General features: G+C 61.9%; 1 protein-coding gene across 1 annotated transcript; it reads right to left on the reverse strand.

Moving 5' to 3' along the window:
* Window positions 1-1,510: 1,510 nt before the first annotated feature.
* EXOC3L4 (exocyst complex component 3 like 4) lies at window positions 1,511-13,869 on the reverse strand. Its single transcript, XM_004434280.3, has 12 exons — window positions 13,830-13,869; window positions 10,279-10,676; window positions 8,753-9,404; window positions 7,645-7,756; window positions 7,242-7,364; window positions 6,755-6,855; window positions 6,433-6,513; window positions 4,823-4,937; window positions 4,157-4,276; window positions 3,922-4,074; window positions 3,118-3,239; window positions 1,511-1,782 (listed from the first exon to the last, which is right to left on the reverse strand). The coding sequence occupies exons 2-12, from the start codon at window positions 10,658-10,660 to the stop codon at window positions 1,590-1,592; spliced, it is 2,154 nt and encodes a 717-aa protein (XP_004434337.1). The 5' UTR covers window positions 10,661-10,676; window positions 13,830-13,869; the 3' UTR covers window positions 1,511-1,589.
* Between the last annotated feature and the right edge of the window lie 4,449 nt (window positions 13,870-18,318).

Raw genomic sequence — 18,318 nt, forward strand, 5'->3', positions numbered from 1 at the left:
CATCCCCCCACCCCAGCCTGGAGCATGGGAACCCCAACCTCTCCTCTTCCTCATTCCTGCCCCGCCCACCCCCGCCCTGCTGGATTCCCCACTCAGGGAGATCTGCACACTCCCTTGGCCCCCTGCCTGCCCCACCCCTGGCCGCCAGCCCAGGTGCACCAATGGAGGCGGCTGCCCTTGGCACCTGCTCCCACTTCCCCCGGGGCCCCAACTAGACTCAGACCTGGCTCTGTGCTCCAGCCTTGGTGTAAGGGGTGGGGCAGACCTGCCTGGCACTGCCCACTAGCTGTCCACTGTATAGGGAGGTGAGCCCAGAGGGACCTGGGAGAGACATGTCCCCCACCTGCCTAGCCCTGCAGCCTTCCCGGACCAGCGCCCCGTCCTTGGGAGACTCAACTTCATTGGGCTCTTTGAACCTTGGCCCACCTGCAGCTACCTGCCCCCCACTTCCACCATGCTCAGGGTCAGGCCCAGAGAGACAGTGGGGGGCTGCTGTGGAGGCGTGGAGGGGAAGGCACCTATTGCTACCCACCTCAGCATCTCCCTGTAAATCCCCCATCTCAGAGCTTGGCCTCCCTGGCAAGCCCAAGGCTGCCAATGCAAATGGGCTTCCCAGCAGCCTTGCCCACAGGCTGGAGCCAAATTTCAGTGACAGCTTCCCAGGACAGAAGGATGGGGACTGTATGCAGTTGCACAGTGGAACAGTCTCCTTGCAGCCTCGCTTCCAGGCTGAGACATGCAGGACCAGCCCCCTATACACACACTCTGTGGGTGACACTTGCCCAGCCCCCTATACACACACTCTGTGGGTGACACTTGCCCTGCAGCAGCCCCACAACTTTCACTGCTGGGAAGTCCCTCTCACATCTCACCCAAATACCTCAACCTACAGAACAAGCCTTGGCCTTTTCTTGTTTTCCAGGGCCCCAGGCCTGCTTAGAACAGGACAGAGCAGTGCCCACCCCTGCTGCGCGAGGTTCACTTGGCACATGAGGTCAGTGGACTCAGAGTCCCAGGGTCGAAGCCTGCTTTGCTCTGCAGCCATAGGCGTGGGCCTTCCCAGCTCTGGACCTGCCTCAGTCTCGCCATTGGTATAATGGGCAGGAAGGGGCCATCCACCAAATGGAGTCATCACAGAACCTTCCAGCCCAGCTCCTTGGTGCATAGGGACCCAGATCTCCTGCTCCCAGCCAACTTGGCCCTGCCCCCGCCTTAGCGAGGAACCATTTTAATTCACATTTATTTTAAAAATAAATACTCTGCTCTTTACTTTCAGTCTGGGGATGGTGCTGAACAGTTAGGTAGGGAGAGCCTTCCCTGGTGGGCAGAATTGAAGGGAACTTCTGCCGTGCTCAGACACTCCCCCACAAACGCCTGAAATGCCTCTACCATTGCTGTTCCTTCTGGCCCTGCAGCCCTGCACAGCCAAGGAAGAAGAGTCCATAGCTATGGGCTTCAAGGCTGGGGGCAGGGCTGAGTGCCTCCCTGGGCTCCTAGCTTGGGGCCTGGTGCTGGGGAAGGTGGCTGACCCTCCACCTACCGCAGCCTCCCCGGCTGAGGCAGCCCCCACCCCCTCAGGCCCAGGAGTGCTAGATGCAGGTGATTAGCACGTCCACGGAGGTGGGCACCTCAATCTCCTCGAAGAGCACATGGCCCCCAGCGGCCCCGGAGCCCCCTGCCTTGGCCGCAGCCCTCAGCAGGTCCTGCGCATGCTGCAAGAGGTGCTGGTTCCGACGGCGGCCCAGTCGGCGCAGAGCCAGAATGGCCAGCACGTGGTCCCGCCTGCAGAGACATGTGGGCCCTCACTGCAGACCCAGCACCTGCAGTGATACCCCCAGCCCCAGAATGAGGGGAACTCCTGGGCTGGGGCTGGAAGTATGAGTGCACCCAGCATTCCTGGAAGCTGGTGCGAGAGAGGCTGGAATGACCAGGGCCAGTGGGAACAATGCTCCTGGAGCGGGTAGCAGCCCGGACCTAGGGGTGGGCCTGAAAGGGTGCGGAGCCGGGTGGAAAGGGGAAGAGACATGCCCAACAGGGGAAACAGCTATGCAGAGGCGCCGGGTCACAGTCATGGGAGAACAGGGTCAAGAAAAGGTGGTGGAGTGAGGGAGGGGGCGTTGCCGCAATGGGGTGGGCGCGTGGGGGTGGGGCAGATATCCAGACCACGGAGCGTTGCTGGCTTCAGAGGAAAGGAGTCGGGGCTTCCTGCGAGCACTATGCGGGGAGCCGCAGCCAGGCAGCAAGGAGTGAGGCAGCCTGGAGGCTGGAGGCCGGCACAGAGGAGTGTCGCAAGTCGCCCTCTCCCAGCCTGAAGGAGCACCCCACGGGGCTCGAAGCTCCGCCCCCAGGAGCCAGGGAGGGCGGGGCCTGCCTACTGAAGGGGAACCCCGCCAACCCGGAGGGGAACCCTGGGGCACTGCGAGAGACAGTCCCGGCTGGTGGCAGGGAATTCTCCCCGGGGGCGGCCGTGGGGCCGGGAAGGGGCTAGGCCTGGGGCTTTCTTTGGCCTCCCCATCCCGGAATCTCCAAAGGCACGGAGAGATTCGGGACGGGATTTCCGTGGGTTCCATGACTCACCAACCCCCCAACACACACCCTGGGGTCAAAGCCTCCTTCCTCCTGGCCAGGTCTCAGGCGTCTGGGGCTTCCAGAGAGGGCTTTCTCCCACAGGTGGGGACCGCGCCTCCCCCCAAGTCCCAGGGTGGGGACATGTCCCCACCGTCAGACTCCCGAAGATGGGCCCCCATCCCCCATCAGACTCCACGGGTCTTCCCCATCCCACCCCCAGACTGAACGAGGATGGCCGAGAATAGGTTATGAGCAAGGGGCAGCCCTCGCTCCCGCGTGGCCCACCAAGGCATGAAGGTCACGGCCCTTCCCCTCGCATCGCGGTGCTCATGCACCTGCGCACTCAGGCCCGCGCTGGTTGGAGTCTCGCCAGGCCACGGCCCTCCCCCCCCACCCCCCCACACTAGAACAAGCTCCCGCCTCCCTCTGGCTCTTCACCTGCCCACCTACAGTCACAGGGACCATTCTGAAGGCACGAACCCCCTGATTCCAGGGCCCCGCGGCCCTCTGTCGGAACCCCATGGGGGAGCGGGGGCGGGGGGTACGGACCTGATGTCAGGGTAGCTCTTGATGAGTGTCTCCAGGTGCCGCCGGATGTCGTCTTTGTAAGTCTCGCCCAGTATGTCAGCCACGCATAGGATAGCTTGGCCCAGCCACGTGGCCTCAGAGCCCTGCGGAGACAGCGAGACGCGTGCGGGGCTGGCCACCTCCCCTAGGAGCCCCCTTGCTGCCCCTGCCTGCAACCCCTCCATTAGTGCACACTTTAGCCCTCCTGCAGCCACCACCGCGTCCCCGCCGGGACTGCCTCCCAAACCGCGGAAGGGGATGCGGGCCTCGGCACCATGGACTCAGCCACAGCGCCACAATATGCATCTTCCCTCCCCACCACACAGCGGCCGAGGTGTCTTCCCATCTCTGCCCAGACGGGTAAACCGAGGCCCCTGGAAGTCCTGCCTGGAATCTTACAGTGAGTGGAGTACCAGCAGCCCAGAACAGGGGCGTATGTGCAGGGAGGAGGTGCCTCAGCTCGAAAGGCTGGGGGTCGGGGTGGAGGAGAAGCCTCCCACAGGCCCCGCCCATCGGATGGGGCTGCCACACTCGCCTCTTCTCTGCGCAACCCCGCAAACTGTGTGCAAATGTATGCAAAGTACCGCCGCCGACCTGGCCCTGCCCTAGCTGTGCCAGAACCCCCCAACCCCTCACCCTGCTGGTGCACACCGGGAAGGACCCTTCTGTCAAAGCCCACCCGGCGGGGATTTTGCAAGAGCCGAGCTGAGATGAGAATAGGGGGTGCTAGTGGAGGCCCACAGGAGAGGAGGCGAGCGCGCCAGGACAGTCAGACAATGCTCCTACCAAGCCTTGGAAGGTGTCGCCAATGGCCTGGGCATCGAGGCTCATCTTCTGGGAGCCCGTCAAGCGCTCCACACCCCGGAATCGCTCACGCGGCCTCAGCGCCTGCACCAGGTACTCACGGACCACATAGCGGTGCACCTCCTGCAGGGTCTCCTGGGCAGTCCAGGAGGTAGGGTCAGGGTCAACGCCCCTGCCCTAGGCACACCCCCACCAGGGCTCTGCCCCCTCGAGATACCTGCGCCCACGGCGGGGCGACGTGCTCCAGGTGGCGGGCAAAGGCGACCACCTTCTCCATGAGGGGCCGCAGCACGTCCTGTGTCAGCCAGGCCTTGGTGCACAGGACCTTGAAGAGTGGCTGGGGGCAGAGGGGTGCAGGGGTCTTCTAACCACATCCTCCCCATCCACTAGACCCTCCCCTCAGAGCCCAGCGCGTGGCCCCTGACAGAGGTGTTTTAGGCCAAGGGACCATCTGCCACCAGGAAGAAACTTCGGGGGGCTATCTGACTCCCTTGTAACGTCACCCTGGTGATAGCTCCTCTCCTAGCCACGAATGTCACTAGGCCTTTCTCAGGAACGCCTCCTCCAGGCCCTGGGCTCCAGTGGACAGGGTTGGAGTTTGAGCCTCTGGTCAGATCTTGCTTAGGGGAGCCCTGGGGCTGGGTGAGGAGCCTGCTTCCGTGGACCCACCGTCTCTGAGAGGCGAAGACTGAGGAAGGTTGGCATTTCCTGACCATCCCTGCTCAGCTGCAAACTTGTCTGAGTCCCCTGCCCACCCCCAACACACCACCCCTGAGACTGCCCCTAGGGTAAATGAACACTGTGACTTGGGCCCCCAGGCTCCAGGGCACAGGGGGCACCTGTTGGGCGTGGAAAGTGGGAGAGAAGGGCCCAGCCCACTCGCCTGCACATCACGCTGCAAGCCCTGGAGCAGCCGCTTCTGGAAGTTGCAGGTGGCAGCCACCAGGGGCTTCTCCAACTCCTCAAAGGTTCCCGGGAACCTGGCCAGAAGACTGGTCCTGCGGAGGGGCCAGGACAGGTGACCAAGGGGGCAAGCGGAGGAGGCTGGGAGAAAAGGCCGGGCATACAGCCATGCAGGCTAGGTGCCACAGCAGCTCCATTCACTTAGACTGCAATGTGCAGGTCAGCCCCTGGGGCTGCACCGTGTAGTAGCCCTGGGAGGAGAGTCAACTGAGGGGACAGCACTATGGCACAGGAGCTGAGCACAGAGGGGTAGGTCAGTGGAGGGGTGGTGGTGACCCCACTGCATGGCAGAGCTCCCCTGCAGCAGCTCTGGGCCAAACCTCTGTCCCCTCCTCTTGGTGATGGGACAGTGCAGCACTGCTGTGCCTGGCACAGGGGGCCCTCCTTTGAGCCTCCCTAAAGGTGACAATGTCCCCATTTCACTGTTGAGGACTCTGAGGACCAGACTATACCCAGCGTCCAGCACAGGGACACAGAAAGGCAGGTGAAAGTTCCATCAGGGCCAGAGGCTGCCTACCAAGGGACAGCTGAACCCCAGGGTCCCCAGTGCCCAGGAGAAGCAGAGCTTCAAAAGGGTCATGCTTTGGATTCAGGCAGGCCTGGTTCAAGTCTCAGGTCCAGCATGTGCTGGCGGTGTGACTGTGGACAAGTGGCATTTCCTTTCTGAGCCTCCACTTTCCCATCTGTACATGGGGACACAGCACTTGGGATGAAAACTGGCCCAGTGCCGGGCACACCACAAGTGCTCCCAGAGAGCAAATACGAACTGAGTCCTCTACGGCACTGAGTCCCCACACAGCCCTAGGGAGCAAGTGCTCTCATCTCCACTTTTCAGCTAAGGAGAAGTGACTTATTTCAAGGCTCAGGGCCAGCGAGTGGCAGAGCTGGGATCCCAACCCAGACAGGGTGGCTCCGAGTCCGTGCTCAAGGTTGCTGGCTGCCCTGCAGCAGCTGGTGCATCCGCAATGGGGAGACACTGAGGCTGGCCTAGGGTTGAAGGCACAGAAGGTGGGGCAGCCACTGCCAGCCCACAGGGAGGGCCTCTGCCTCCTGGGAGCTGATGGACTTGGGGCCCCACCCCAAGCACAGCCCCGTGGGTAATGTCAAGGTGGGCTCGCTGGAGGAGGGAGTATCCCTAAAAAGGAAGAAGGCTGGCTGGGATGAAGGAGGAAAGAAACGGAGCCCATGGTGGCAGCTACGGACTGGGCAGGCAACAGGCAGGGACCGTGGCAGCTGGAACTTCTCCGCCTCTGCTCAGCCCTGAAACTCCCAGCATCCCTTCCAGGGCCTCAGCTCCGCCGGGCGGAGGGAGGAACTTACAGCGGGGACGAGGAGGGGGGCCATCCCTGGAAAGCTCGCGCGCGACCACACTCCGGGAAGGACCAACCCCTTAATCGCCTCTGTCCGAACTCCCCTCCCTGTCGCGCGCCCGCCGCGGCGGGAGCCATCTGCGTCCCGGTTTCCGAAGCTCGCGCGCCCCCTGCTGGCCACGTAGGGCAGCGCCCCCGTGGAGGAGCGGGAGAGACCCACCTGAGCTCCTCGCAGGCGTTGATGTTGGCGCCCAGGTGCGGCTCACTCACCGACTCTGACTCCAGAAAAACCTTTTCGAACCTGGGGGCGGGTACACAGAGGCCTTGGGGACCCTTCCCGGCTGCGCTATGACCCCGGGTCCGCCCTCCCTCAAGTCCCCACCCAGACCTCAGGCCTCATGAGGAGGCTCCTCCTTCCCACCTGTCCCGGGATCTCAGGACTCTGAGTAAATAAAACGGGCTCTCCCCCTAGTCCGACCACCGTCCACACCCTGACCCCCGCCTCTCCACCCACCCCACCCTGGCCGAGGACGCTCCCGCACCTGGGCACGAAGAGGCCGAGCGCCCTCGCACAGATCCGCAGAGTGGTGGCCTCCAGGTCCGCGGAGATGGCACCGGCCGCCTTCACGTGCTCTGCCACTAGCTGCGAGCGATGTCACATGCTGAGTGCGTGTCCAAGCCCCCGACTCCGATGCCTCTACTCCCTCCACCTAGTGGCCCAGCGACGTCTCCAGCCTGCCCCGCTCTGTCTTAGGTCTCGGCTCCAACTTCCAGCGGCCCCAACCTGGGGGGTCCACCCTCCCAACTCCCCACATCTATGGCCACCTGCCAAGTGGGAGCTGTGCCCTGGAGCTCCCAGCCTCGCAGTGCGACCAGGGAGTCCCCGATCCTGCCCCACGTGGCCATCAGGTACCCGTCTAATGAGGAGAGGAGGTTAAGATTGGATTAGATGGCTCTGGGTGTCCCCACTGCGAGGGGGACCAAACACCGCCTGAGGCCCAAACACACGTCTCTCCTCCTGAGCCGCACCATATGGACGTCGGTGGACAGCGGCGTGTGGTACCGGCCTTGCAGCACGTCGCTGGCCTCCGAGGCTGCCCAGCGGCTCTGCTCCAGCTGCAGGATGCCATCGAAGCAGCTCGTGATCTTGGTCTGTGGTGGGGTGGGGAGGAGACCGCGGTGAAGCTCTCCCAAGAAGGAGTTCCGGGTCTCCCCTACCTCCCGAGCCCGGTTGCCCACTCTTGGAGACAAGGGCCACCCCGCCGGGGCACAGGTCCGTGCCCGAGGCCACGTGGTAAGGAATGGCCCCGGCCTGAGCCTTGGCCAGCACCCCTACAGCAGCGATACTGGGTACCGCGCCTCTCTACAGTGGGGTGGCGGCTGCGCTCAACCTGGACCACGCCCCCTCCGCCCGGCCCCGCCCTGGCCTTACCTCGAGGAAGCTGGTGTAGTCGCTCTCCAGTCGGGCCCACACTTCGGGTGCCAGGAGCGGGGGCAGCGGCTCGGTGGGCAGAGCTAGGTCCGGGGTGCCCAGGAAGTCAGGACTGGAAGGCAGGGCAGGGGCTGAGGGCCTGGGCGGGGCTCTGCCCCCCACTCCCCTCAGAGCCTAAAGGCATCACCGCAGAGCCCTGAACCTGGGCTTCTGTTGGCACATTCTGCCCCCCACCAGGCTCCTATGCCAAACACCGGGCCCCAAGCTTCTGACTGCTGGATTTCCTGGCACTCTTGCCATCGGCTGTGCGTGCGCAGAATGCATAAGGACATAAGGACAGCTGTCCAGATGGACCTCGGCCAGCCTCAGGAGGGACTCTATCCTCACAGTCGGGGTACACCCAACACTGAGCTCTAAGCTCCCCCAGCACCACACAGCTCAGGGACTGGCCACTACCCAGCCCACACCAGGGAGGCCCAGAGAGGGGCATATACCTGCCTGAGGCCACACAGCAAATTAGGGAGCCCAGGACTTTAGGCACCCTCCTCCTGCCTGCTCTCTTGCCTGTGGGGCTGGGAAGCACTCAGCAGGAGAGGTAATCCACCCCCATCACACAATCACACAGCGCTGAGCCGAGGTGGAAGCTCCCAACGGGCTGTGCCTGCACCTAGGGGCCCGTCCAAAGGGGAGAGTGTGGGTGAACCCACACCAAGAGCTGAGAGCCCATGGTTGTGTCCTGCCTGGAGGAGGCTTCTTTTCTAATTCACTTAAGGGCACCTTGTGGACCAGCACAGGCCCTCTAACGGGATTCCTGCCCGGGGAAGGAACCTCCACTAGGGCACTTTCAGCTTCAGGAACCGGCCCATGGGTGGCCCCTTAGGAAAACCCAGGCGGGAGCGCACCGTGGCCTAGGACGGCGAGGAAAGAATGTCAAAGGCCCAGGGATCTCCCATGCCCCATCGCCAGTCCTCTCCAGGGAGGAAAGGGAGAAGAAAGGTGCCCTTTCTGAGCTCCTCAGAGAGGGTCACCGAAGGCCTCCCTGTAGGCAGTGCCAGGTGGGCAGTGCCAGCCCCTCCTTGCCCTCCATGCGGCCTGACTGGGGCCTCACCTGCCGTAGACATTGGCGGCCCAGTCCAGCAGGACGTAGAGGTCCTCGCAGCCGCGGGCATCGTGCACGAGCTCCTGGAGGCGCTGGGCCACCGCGCCGTGGAAGGCGCGCAGGTAGGTTTCCCATACCGGGAAGCCGGCAGCCGCGTAAGCGGGCCGCACCTCCAGCTGCACTTTCTGCAGGTCGCGGCGAACCAAGCCGCCAAGCTCGGCCAGAAGCCAGGCCAGGCCCGGAGACCCCTCAGCCACCCCCGGGGCCGCACCGGCGCCCGCCCGCTGCACGCGCTCCCGTGCGCTCTGCCGCACCGCGTCCTCCCAGTGCTGGCGCCAGCGGCGCGGCGTGAGCAGGAAGTCGCTGTCGGCAGGTGGCGCGGGGTGGGCCTCCTCTTCGGCGCGCACCACGTGGGCCAGCTCGGCGAGCGCGGCCGCGTCCACGCCGTCCGGGCCCAGCGTCTCGCGCACGATCGAGCCGATCTCGGCGGCCAGTCCGTCGTAGTGCAGGCACACGTCCATGGCGCGCCGCGCGAAGCCCGTGGGGTCCTGCTCGAAGGTGCGCGAGGCTTTCTCGGCCACTAGCTGCGTCTCCAGGTGCCGCAGCTGTTCGAAGGCCGCCAGCAGTTGCCGCTCAGTGATGAGGTCAGCCACAGATTTGCCTTTTGCAAGGACAGGCGAGAAGAGGGGCAGTGAGGGGGCCCAAACTAAGACACGTGGGTCACAGCTGCTTGGCCCTGGAGCTCAACTGAAGGCCTGCTCAGGAGCCACGGCCCCAACTGCCGGAACGGAACTTCGGAAGCACCTTTGAAGAGGCGGAACCCCAGGCCCCAAGCCTGGCCGAGAACAGCAATTTGGGTCAGTTCCTGCCTGCCCCACTTCCAGCCCCTGCCTTCCTCCCTGGTGCCCCCTCACCCCAGCTCTGCTGAGCTGGACCAGGTGGCCTCAAGGGCAGTCCTGACTGCAGGTCCAGTGGGGTCAGAGCTCAGGCTGGGTGTGTCCTGCAATGCCCAGACTCCTGTCCCAGCGCCCAGCTTCAGCATTTCTTGCTGGTCCCTGCTCTCCATCAGCCCCCACCCACGAGGATCGCTCTGCCTCCACCTGCACCCTGCCTTCAGGGTTCAACTGCAATGCAGCCTCTCCTGGGCAGGCCTCCTGCTCTCCCCTCTGGGCAGCCATGGCTCCTATGCATCCTCTGTGACCCTGTGATCTGAGAGGGCCAGTGCCTTGTCGGCCGCCTTGTGGTTTGGCCAGGAGCCAGACTGTGGAGAGGCTAGGGTTCTGGAGTTGTGCAGATCTGGGTTCAAATCCCATTTCTCCACTTCCCAGCTGTGAGACTGGACACAAGTTACTTAACCTCTCTGAGCCTCGCTTTTCTCATCTGAGCAATGAGCGCTCCCCTGTAAAATGCAGTTGTGCGGGGGCTGGGGTTTCGGGGAGCTGGGGAGGAGAGCCTGTCGGGAACCCCTGGCTCCGCTGCTCTACCCTCTGGCCTCAGTTCTCTCCCCTGCATAGTGCTGTTTGTGAAGTCCTCACCTGCCTCAGCTTCCGGTTCCTCAGGCCCCACCCCAGTGGACGACGGCTGGCTGACACCATCCTCGACCCTTGAGGGCACGTCCGGGCCATGGGCGAGCGCTGGCACAGCAGTGGCCTGGGTCTGGTCAGCGCGCCATGGGGAGCGGAACGGGAAACGGGAGCTGCGCCGGTTCTCCTCAGGGGCCCGGCCCGGGGCCCGCTGGCTAGCGCGGGAGAAGGCCCGCCGAAGGGTGCCCAGGCTGGACCGCACGTCCTCACGGTGAGTGCTGGGCGCATCCCCGCTGCTGGCCCGCCGAGCACCCCGCGCTGGGGTCTGCAGCTCCGCGGGATCCCGGGGGCTGCGCAGCTCTGGCCCAGAGGTCACTGTCCGTGGTGATGGCATCTTGGCAGCAGGAGAGCTGGGGGTGACAAGGAGGCTCAGGAGGCCTGAGGGGCGCCCAGCCCCAGGAGCAGGCACGGAAACCTGCGAGAGCCCTGTGGGGCCTGGTCAGCAGCTTGGTCAGGGAAGCTTCCCCTAGGAGGTGCCCCCCTGGCTGTCACCAGGCAGCTCCCAGGGCCAGAGCCATCTTTGTCCCAGGCTGCAGCCAGCACTGTGAGGTGGACAACCACTTCCTTCAGGAAGTTTTACCTTCCACCACCTTTCCTCACCGGCTCCGCCAAGCCAGACCCTCCTGTCAGAGTCAGCGAGGGGAACTGAACATGCAGGTTCTGGGGCACAGCCCAGCCTGCAGCCCACAGTCCCGTGGGCTGGGCCCAGCAACCACATCCAGGACTTCCTGGACTTTAGGTCCTGGGGCCTGAAATGCCCCCCACCCCAGCATTCACTGCCCCCCCAAAGCCCTCAGCTCACCCCCATTCAGCCCATCAGGCCGAACTGCTTCTGCTCAAAGGGGAGCTCAGGGAGCCCCATGGGAGACCAGCCCCTTCCCCTGTGTTTCAGAGCTGGAGGGAGGCAGGGTCAGGCTTCAGGGTGCTGGGCCAGGCCACCCGGAGCTTATCAAGACCTTGCAGCCTGCAGAGGAGGTGGTGGGAGGGGCCCCGGGTCTATATATATATATATATTTTTTTTAATATTTATTTATTTATTTATTGTGTGTGTGTGTGTGTGTGTGTGTGTGTGTGCGTGCGCGCGCACGCGCGCGAGGAACATCAGCCCTAAGCTAACATCCATGCCAATTCTCCTCTTTTTGCTGAGGTAGGACTGGCCCTGAGCTAACATCCATGCCGATCTTCCTCCACTCTATATGGGACGCCGCCACAGCATGGCCTGACAAGCCCCCAGCTGATCCCTCAGCCCCCTTTGACCCTCCACCCACAGCTTCCCAAGCCAATCTTGACCTTCTCAAAGCACAAGTCAACCAGGTCATTCCCCTGCTTTAAACCCTTCTGTGCTCCCCACAGCACAAAGGTCAAGCCTGAGCCCCAGAGCCTGGCATTTGAAGCCCTCCCATCCCAGACAGAACTTTCTCCAGCCTCACCTCTGGGCTTCCCTGACCTGCCTCCCAGGCCACCTCTCTGTCCCCTGCATGTCCAGCCTCCCTGCTTACACTCAGGCTGCTTCCACTCCTGGCCTCCCCGTCGTCGCTCTCGAAATCTGACCTCTCAGGACCCAGGGGGGCAGGCACCCCCACCTCTGAGGGGTCCTTGGGCTGTGCTGTACCACCTGTCTGCTCAGCGGACACTTGGCTCTGTCCCTGTGGTGATGGTGCCCTCCTCACTGGCCTGGGAGCCTCTGTCCTTCTGCCCCCTCCCCATCTCCCCAGAGCCAGTCTGGAGGAGGAATGAACCATCACTGTCAGGGTGGCCCACTGCCCAGGCTGGCTTGGCCAGGAACCACACTGATGTCTGCTGGACTGGACTCCCTGCTAACTCTACCTTGGCCCCTGCCCCATGGGGCCTCTCTCTGGTTCTCTTTCTTTCTTTGGCTCTCTGTCCCCATTGCCCTGAGTGTCGTGCCTGAGATTCGGCACTGGCTGAGCTTCAAGTCCCAAGAGACCCAGGCCCAGCCTGAGCTCTGGGCCCCTCACTCTCCAGGTCAGGCCAATGCACCCACTGTCACCCAGTGACAGGAGTGGGAATGCCACCAAGAAGACATGGTCATTGGGAGCTCCCATCCAGGGCCACCCATCTGTGACCAAGAAGTCAGGTCTGGGCTTCCCCCACTCCTACCCCTAGCCTCAGCTTCTACCCCCTTTTCCTAGACCTGCCCTCCCAGACATCCCTCAGTGCCCACCCCATCCCCAGTTGCCCTGCCTACCCTTGACCTGGGCCATCACCCCATCCTTCAAAACTCCAAACTAGCCACCTCGGGCAGGTGACTGCCTGCACCCAGGGCCATACCCCGGGCAGGCCTGTGTCCCCCTCTTACCTCCCACCTGCCAGCCCCCATCACCTGATCACAGGTCCTAACTGCACTCCTTCCGGGACCCCTTGGATCCTGTCTCCTCGGAGCAAGCAGGGGCATCTTGCCAAAACATAAACCTTCCTTAAAACCCTTCCTTGCAAGCTAAGAGTCTTCTCCTGAAAATAAGGAAGAAGACAAGCATGTGTGTTTTCACCATACCATTCAACATTTTCCTGGAAGAACTAGTTAAGGCAATAGGCAAGAAAAATGAGAGGTGTAAGTATGGGGAAGGACCTGATAAAACTGTCATCATTCATAGATGATGTGATCGTCTGCTTAGAAAATAACTTTCCTATACCCCAGAAAAGCCTCTGAGAAAAAGCACTTAGAAGACTCCCCTTCCCAACAGCAACAAAACATAAAACCCTCCTGGGCTGCCATCACCCTCAGAAGAAACACAGACTCTCTTCCTCACCTGGGCATTCAAGGCCCTTCCTAACTGACCCCTCCAGCTTCATCTCCCCCTCACTCACCCACTCTAACCACTCACCTCTGCTCCACACCTTTGCACAGGCTGTTCCCTCAGCCAGCACCTTCAAGGCTCAACAAAATTGGCTCCTCCTCTGAGAAGCCTTCCCTGACCAGCTGAGGCCCCTCCTGCTGGTCTCAGCCCTGGGCATAGCTTCCCCCATGACTGAGGGACAGCTACAGGGTCTGGGGCATCTGCCCCCTGACCAGGAGCACCCCAGGGCAGGGAGTGGGCCTGACCCAGCCCCCAGCCAGGGCTGGTAAATGGCAGGTGCCCAAGGAAAATAGATAAGGCTTAAGTCCTTACGTGAGGACCTAAACCCATGGGCGTGTCCACACTTCTCCGTGTCTGGGCTTTGCATGTCTGTGTTGGCTTGAGTGTGTCTCTCTGTATGTGTGTGCCTCGGAGGGTCTGTGAGTGGTTCTCTCCATGAGTGATGTGTCTGTCTGTGCCTGCATGCATGTCTTTATGTCTGTGTCTGTCTATCTGTTTTCTGTGTGTGTATGTGTGTGTGGGTGTCCACTGTGATTTGAGCTGGCACACTGGCCTGGGCTCCAAGCTGAGGCCCTTGGCCCAGAAGGCCACTAGCAGAACTGGAATTGTCCTCAGCCCTTTGAGTCCCCGCCCACTGCCCACAGCTCCCCCGTGGCCGTCCTGCTCCACCTGCATGAGACATACCTGCCGAGTGAGTAGACACTGGGCCCAGGCAGAAGGGGCCGCCAGGAGAAGCTGGCTGAGCTGGGTCCTCAGAGCCGAGCCCAGGCCATGGGCCCGCTGGAGCAGCCAGAACGAGTGACCAACAGCTGGGACTTCCCAGCAGTGGTCAGCACCCGCCCCGGGCCCACCCGCCCCACCCGCCCCACCCGCCCCACCCCCAGCCCCACCCTCCACCCCAACTCCATACTTTCACTTTCAAAAATGCTCCCACCCCCTTGCTATTCCAGAGGCAATCTCTCCAACCTTTGACTCCTGGCAGCCGGAAGCTCAGGCTGAGGGGCAGGGACCATGGGAGGGAGGGACGGGAGGGCAGCGCTCGGAGGCTCCAGGCAGTGGAGAATGCAAGCTGCTGGGGACTACTCTGACTGCCGGCCCTCCTGTGGTCAGACTGAGGCCAGAGGGAGCAGGTGCCGGCTGGCTGGGGCAGGGTAGAGGGGTGGGGAGGTGGAGGGGCGTTGTTGAAGAGGTAGGGGTGGGGGGCACCCAGCCCACAGTGCCTGAGCCCAGAAGGACCCCTCCCTCCATGGCAGAGACTCCAGCACCAGATCTGTCCACCAAGCCCACCCTGAGACCCCCCTGCCTGGCGCTGAGAGCCAGGAGAGCAGAGGCGTGGGCCTTGGGATTGGGGGTCTGTCACCGTGACAGCAAAGGGAACAGACGTTGTAAGCCGCTCGCCATTCCAGAGGGCTTCAGGAGCTGGGAGAAGGGAGGGGCCCTAAAGGCTCACAGGATTACACTCAGAGGTGAAGAGGGAGGGTGTTCTGGGCAGAGGTCAGCCTGTGAGCAAAGGTGTGGGGCCTGAGCCTAAAGCATCAGAAGGCAGGCCCTGCTCTTCCAGTGGATCAGGTCGGAGACATCTTGTGGGGAGGGTCACTGAGACTTCCGAGAAGAGGCAGGCCCCACACCTTCATGGGGGGATTCCGCTGCTGGCTTTCAAGAAAAAAACTTAGGGAAAATCCAAGGAGGACAGATCCAGGCCTGTCCCAACCGGGCTGGATCCACGGCGGTGTGGGGCAGAGCAGGGGGGTGCTCTGGGCAGGGCGCTGGGGAGAGCAGAGGCAAGCTGAGGGTCAGTGTCCAAGCACTGCCGGAAGACAGCACCACAGGCAGGGGGCCTTAAACAACAGACATTTATTTTCTCGAAGTTCTGGAGGCTGGAAGTCAGATCAAAGTGTCAGCAGGGTTGGTTTCTCCTGAGGCCTCTCTCCTTGGCCTGTAGACGCCGTCTTCTCTCTGTGCCCTCGCATGATCGTCCCTCTGTGTGTGTCTGTGTCCTGATCTCCTCTTCTTATGAGGACACCAGTCCTATTGGATTAGGACTGACCCTAATGGCCTCGTTTTGGCTTAATCACCTCTTTAAAGACCTTATCTCCAAATACAGTCACATTCTGAGGTACTGGGAGTTAGGACTTCAACATGAGAATTTTTTGAGGACAAAATCCAGCCCATAACAGATTGGAAGGCACCTGAGATGCTGCAGCACCCAACTACCGTCTGCAGACCGGCCAAGTCAGACCCAGAGATGCCAACACCTCCTCCAGGAAGCCCTCAGGCTTACCATTTGAGTTAGCCCCCTGAGCCCTGGGTTCCCCTCTGTGAAGTAGGGTCATAAGAGTACCAGCTCAAGCCTGTAGGGCACCCAGCTAGTTGGGTAGGCCTTTCCCCCAGCTCAGGCTGGCCCGCTCACTGGCCTCCAGTCTCATGTGTCTCCAACAGTCAGAGACTGAGATGGGAGGGGCAAGCACAACTCAAGAGACAGAGGGGGACCCCCCAAGGTGACCCCCCAGGTTCTTCAGTGGGAGTCCTGGGGCAGCTCTATCCTGCTGGGAGCCCTGGGGTAGATGTGGGGTAGATGTTCTCCACCCATGTTGCACTGGGACACTGACTCAGAGAGGCATAGTAACCTGCTCACGGCTACACAGCTGGTGAGACAGAGGCCAGGACTCCAGCCCAGGTTTCTGCCTCCGAGGACTGGGTCTTCCAATGTGCCCAGGCCCTCGTGGCCACTGCAGGCTGACCCTCCTGGTCTCCAGCTCACAGGGTACATCAGGTTCCTGGGACCTCCAATTATGGGTCACCTCCACTCAGGAGACAGGTCCCTGAAAAGCTGGCAGCACCCAGGGCCTGGGGCATTGCTTCCAGACCTCTCCCCGACTCCCAGCTGCACCCCACACCTGCCCAAACCTGTGCCCACTTTTCAGCATGAGGCTAGGGTGTTTCTCTTTTTCTATTTCCCTATTGTTTTTACCCAACTTTCTCAGTAAAATTCCTTTGGAAAAGTCCCAGCCTTGTCTCAGAGGAGCCTCAGGCACAGGGCTGGTCTCGCCGGGGTCAGGAGAAGGCAGAGTAGAGGGGGCAATTGGGAGGGGGCAGCACAGGTGAGGACCCCAAGGAGAGTACAATTCCAGCTCCCCCAAGTTGGCTGCACAACCTCAGGAAAGGCACTTCTGACTCTGAGTCTCAGTTTACTCTGCCATAAAATGGGGTTGTTGTTGGGATCAAATGGGTGCACCTCAGTGGAGGTCCTGGCTCCCAGCTCGGGAAGGGCAGGGAGAAGGACCAGATGCTTGCCTGTCCCCAGCATTCCTGGGAAGGCAGGCTAATACACCCCAAGTGGAGATGTCAGAGGTGGCGAATTCTACCTACACTGCTGCCTGGTCCAGGGCAGAGTCCAGACTGAGAACAGGAAGCCTGGCTCCATCCTCTGCCCCTAACAGGCTGTGGACCTCGGAAGGGGACAGTACTTCTCTCAGAGCCTCAGTCTCTCTGAGGGGAATATTGCAAGGTTTAGGTGGCCCATCTCTGAAGAGCACTGCACAGTGACATCTGTTCTTTCCGCAGCGACCCCAAATGACGCCACGGGGAGCCGCAGGATGATTCCCACGGGCGTTTCCCAGGTGGCCCAACATCTGTGTGCTGGGGGCCGGGCCTCGGGAGATTCGGAGTGGGGCTATCGAGTGGGCGGGACATCGATCTCTGGCCCTCGCCCCTCCCAACCCATACATTTACCACCCACATACGTTTGGTGTGGGCTGGGGCTCAGCTGGTCTTCAAGGGGCCAGGTCTTGCAGGATGGGGGCCCACGCTGTGCGGAGGCGAGCAGACCAGCAGGGTTGAGATGCTCTGCCCATCCCCAATAGGCTGCCTCCCTGGGTCTGATCCCCCACCCCCAGCTCAAGGGGCACCTCTGATTGTGGCACCTCCACTCAAGACCTGCCCTGTTAGATGGTGAGCTCCAGAGTGGCACTGTGGGCAGCCCACAGTGCTGCCTTCATGCTTGGGTCTCAGGCCCACCTAGGATTCTGTCCCAGCTCAAGTATCTGTCAGCAGTGGGACCTTCGGAAAGTTGTGTTTCAATGAGTGTAAGACTCTGCCTGGGAGGGTGGGGATGAAATCTCAGTAAATGACACCATCCCCCACCCCACACTGCACACCAGGAACCCAGAAATCACCCTTGCTTGCTCAGGTCCCTTCCCCCACATCCCATGTGTCAGCAAGTCCTGGCAATGCTTCCTGTGAAATATCCGTCCCCCCCTCACCCCCCTTGTGGAACCACAGGAAGGGCTGGACGGGGAGGACAGGAAGGACCTTCAAGGACAGCCCAACAGCTCTCTTAAGCTATAGACCGGGGAAGGGCCCACAGAGACATCCTGGGCCTGTGTACGGGGCCCACAGGGCAACAAGGGTAAAATTAAAACAGGCTGCCAGGCAAACTTCCACACCTCTACCTCCCACCTCTCCTGCATTTGGGGGGGTGCTATTTTTAGAAGGAAGGCGTGTTGGAGAAAGTGCCTTATTCATCCTGGAGGTTAGCAAGACCTCTGGGAAAGAACAGAGGGGCCTGTGTCTCCCGCCTCCCGCTCCACACTCACTTGGGCCTTGTCCCACCCTGCCTGGGCCCAAGGACTTTGCTGAGCTAACATTTCTGCAGGGTTCCCCACTGCCAGGCCCTGAGCTTCCTCAGGCCTGGGTCAGGCTGGCCGTGGGCAGGGGCCCAGATTGGGAGGATGGGAGGGAGGGTGGCATACCTGGGGAGTGGGCCCGGGCAGTGATCAGGTCTCTGCCCCCCATGCCAACCCCGACCAGCAAGCAGGGCTCCCCTCCTGCAGTGGGACAGAGCCGAGAGACAATGTCCCTGGACCCCATGGAGGGACAGAACCCTCATGTTGGGCAGGAAGAGGGGCCTGCCCACCCACTCTCCCACATGGGCTCTGGGGCTAGCTCGGTGGCTTCCCAGCCTCTGGGATCCTGTCATAGGCAGGGCCAGGACTAGCCTTGGTCACCTCACTTCACATCTCAGTTTCCTCATCCATAAAAGGGGACTTTTGCAAGAATTTAATGAGATCCGGCCTGGAATAGGGCACCCACCCCACTTACCATTCCTGTGCCCTCTGCACCCAAGGTGGAGGGGAGTGACAGGAAGGACTCCTGCCCTCAGGGTCCAGCCAGG

Source organism: Ceratotherium simum, chromosome 24, assembly GCF_057802395.1.
Source record: "Ceratotherium simum simum isolate JZ-2026a chromosome 24, ASM5780239v1, whole genome shotgun sequence".
Taxonomy (NCBI): domain Eukaryota; kingdom Metazoa; phylum Chordata; class Mammalia; order Perissodactyla; family Rhinocerotidae; genus Ceratotherium; species Ceratotherium simum.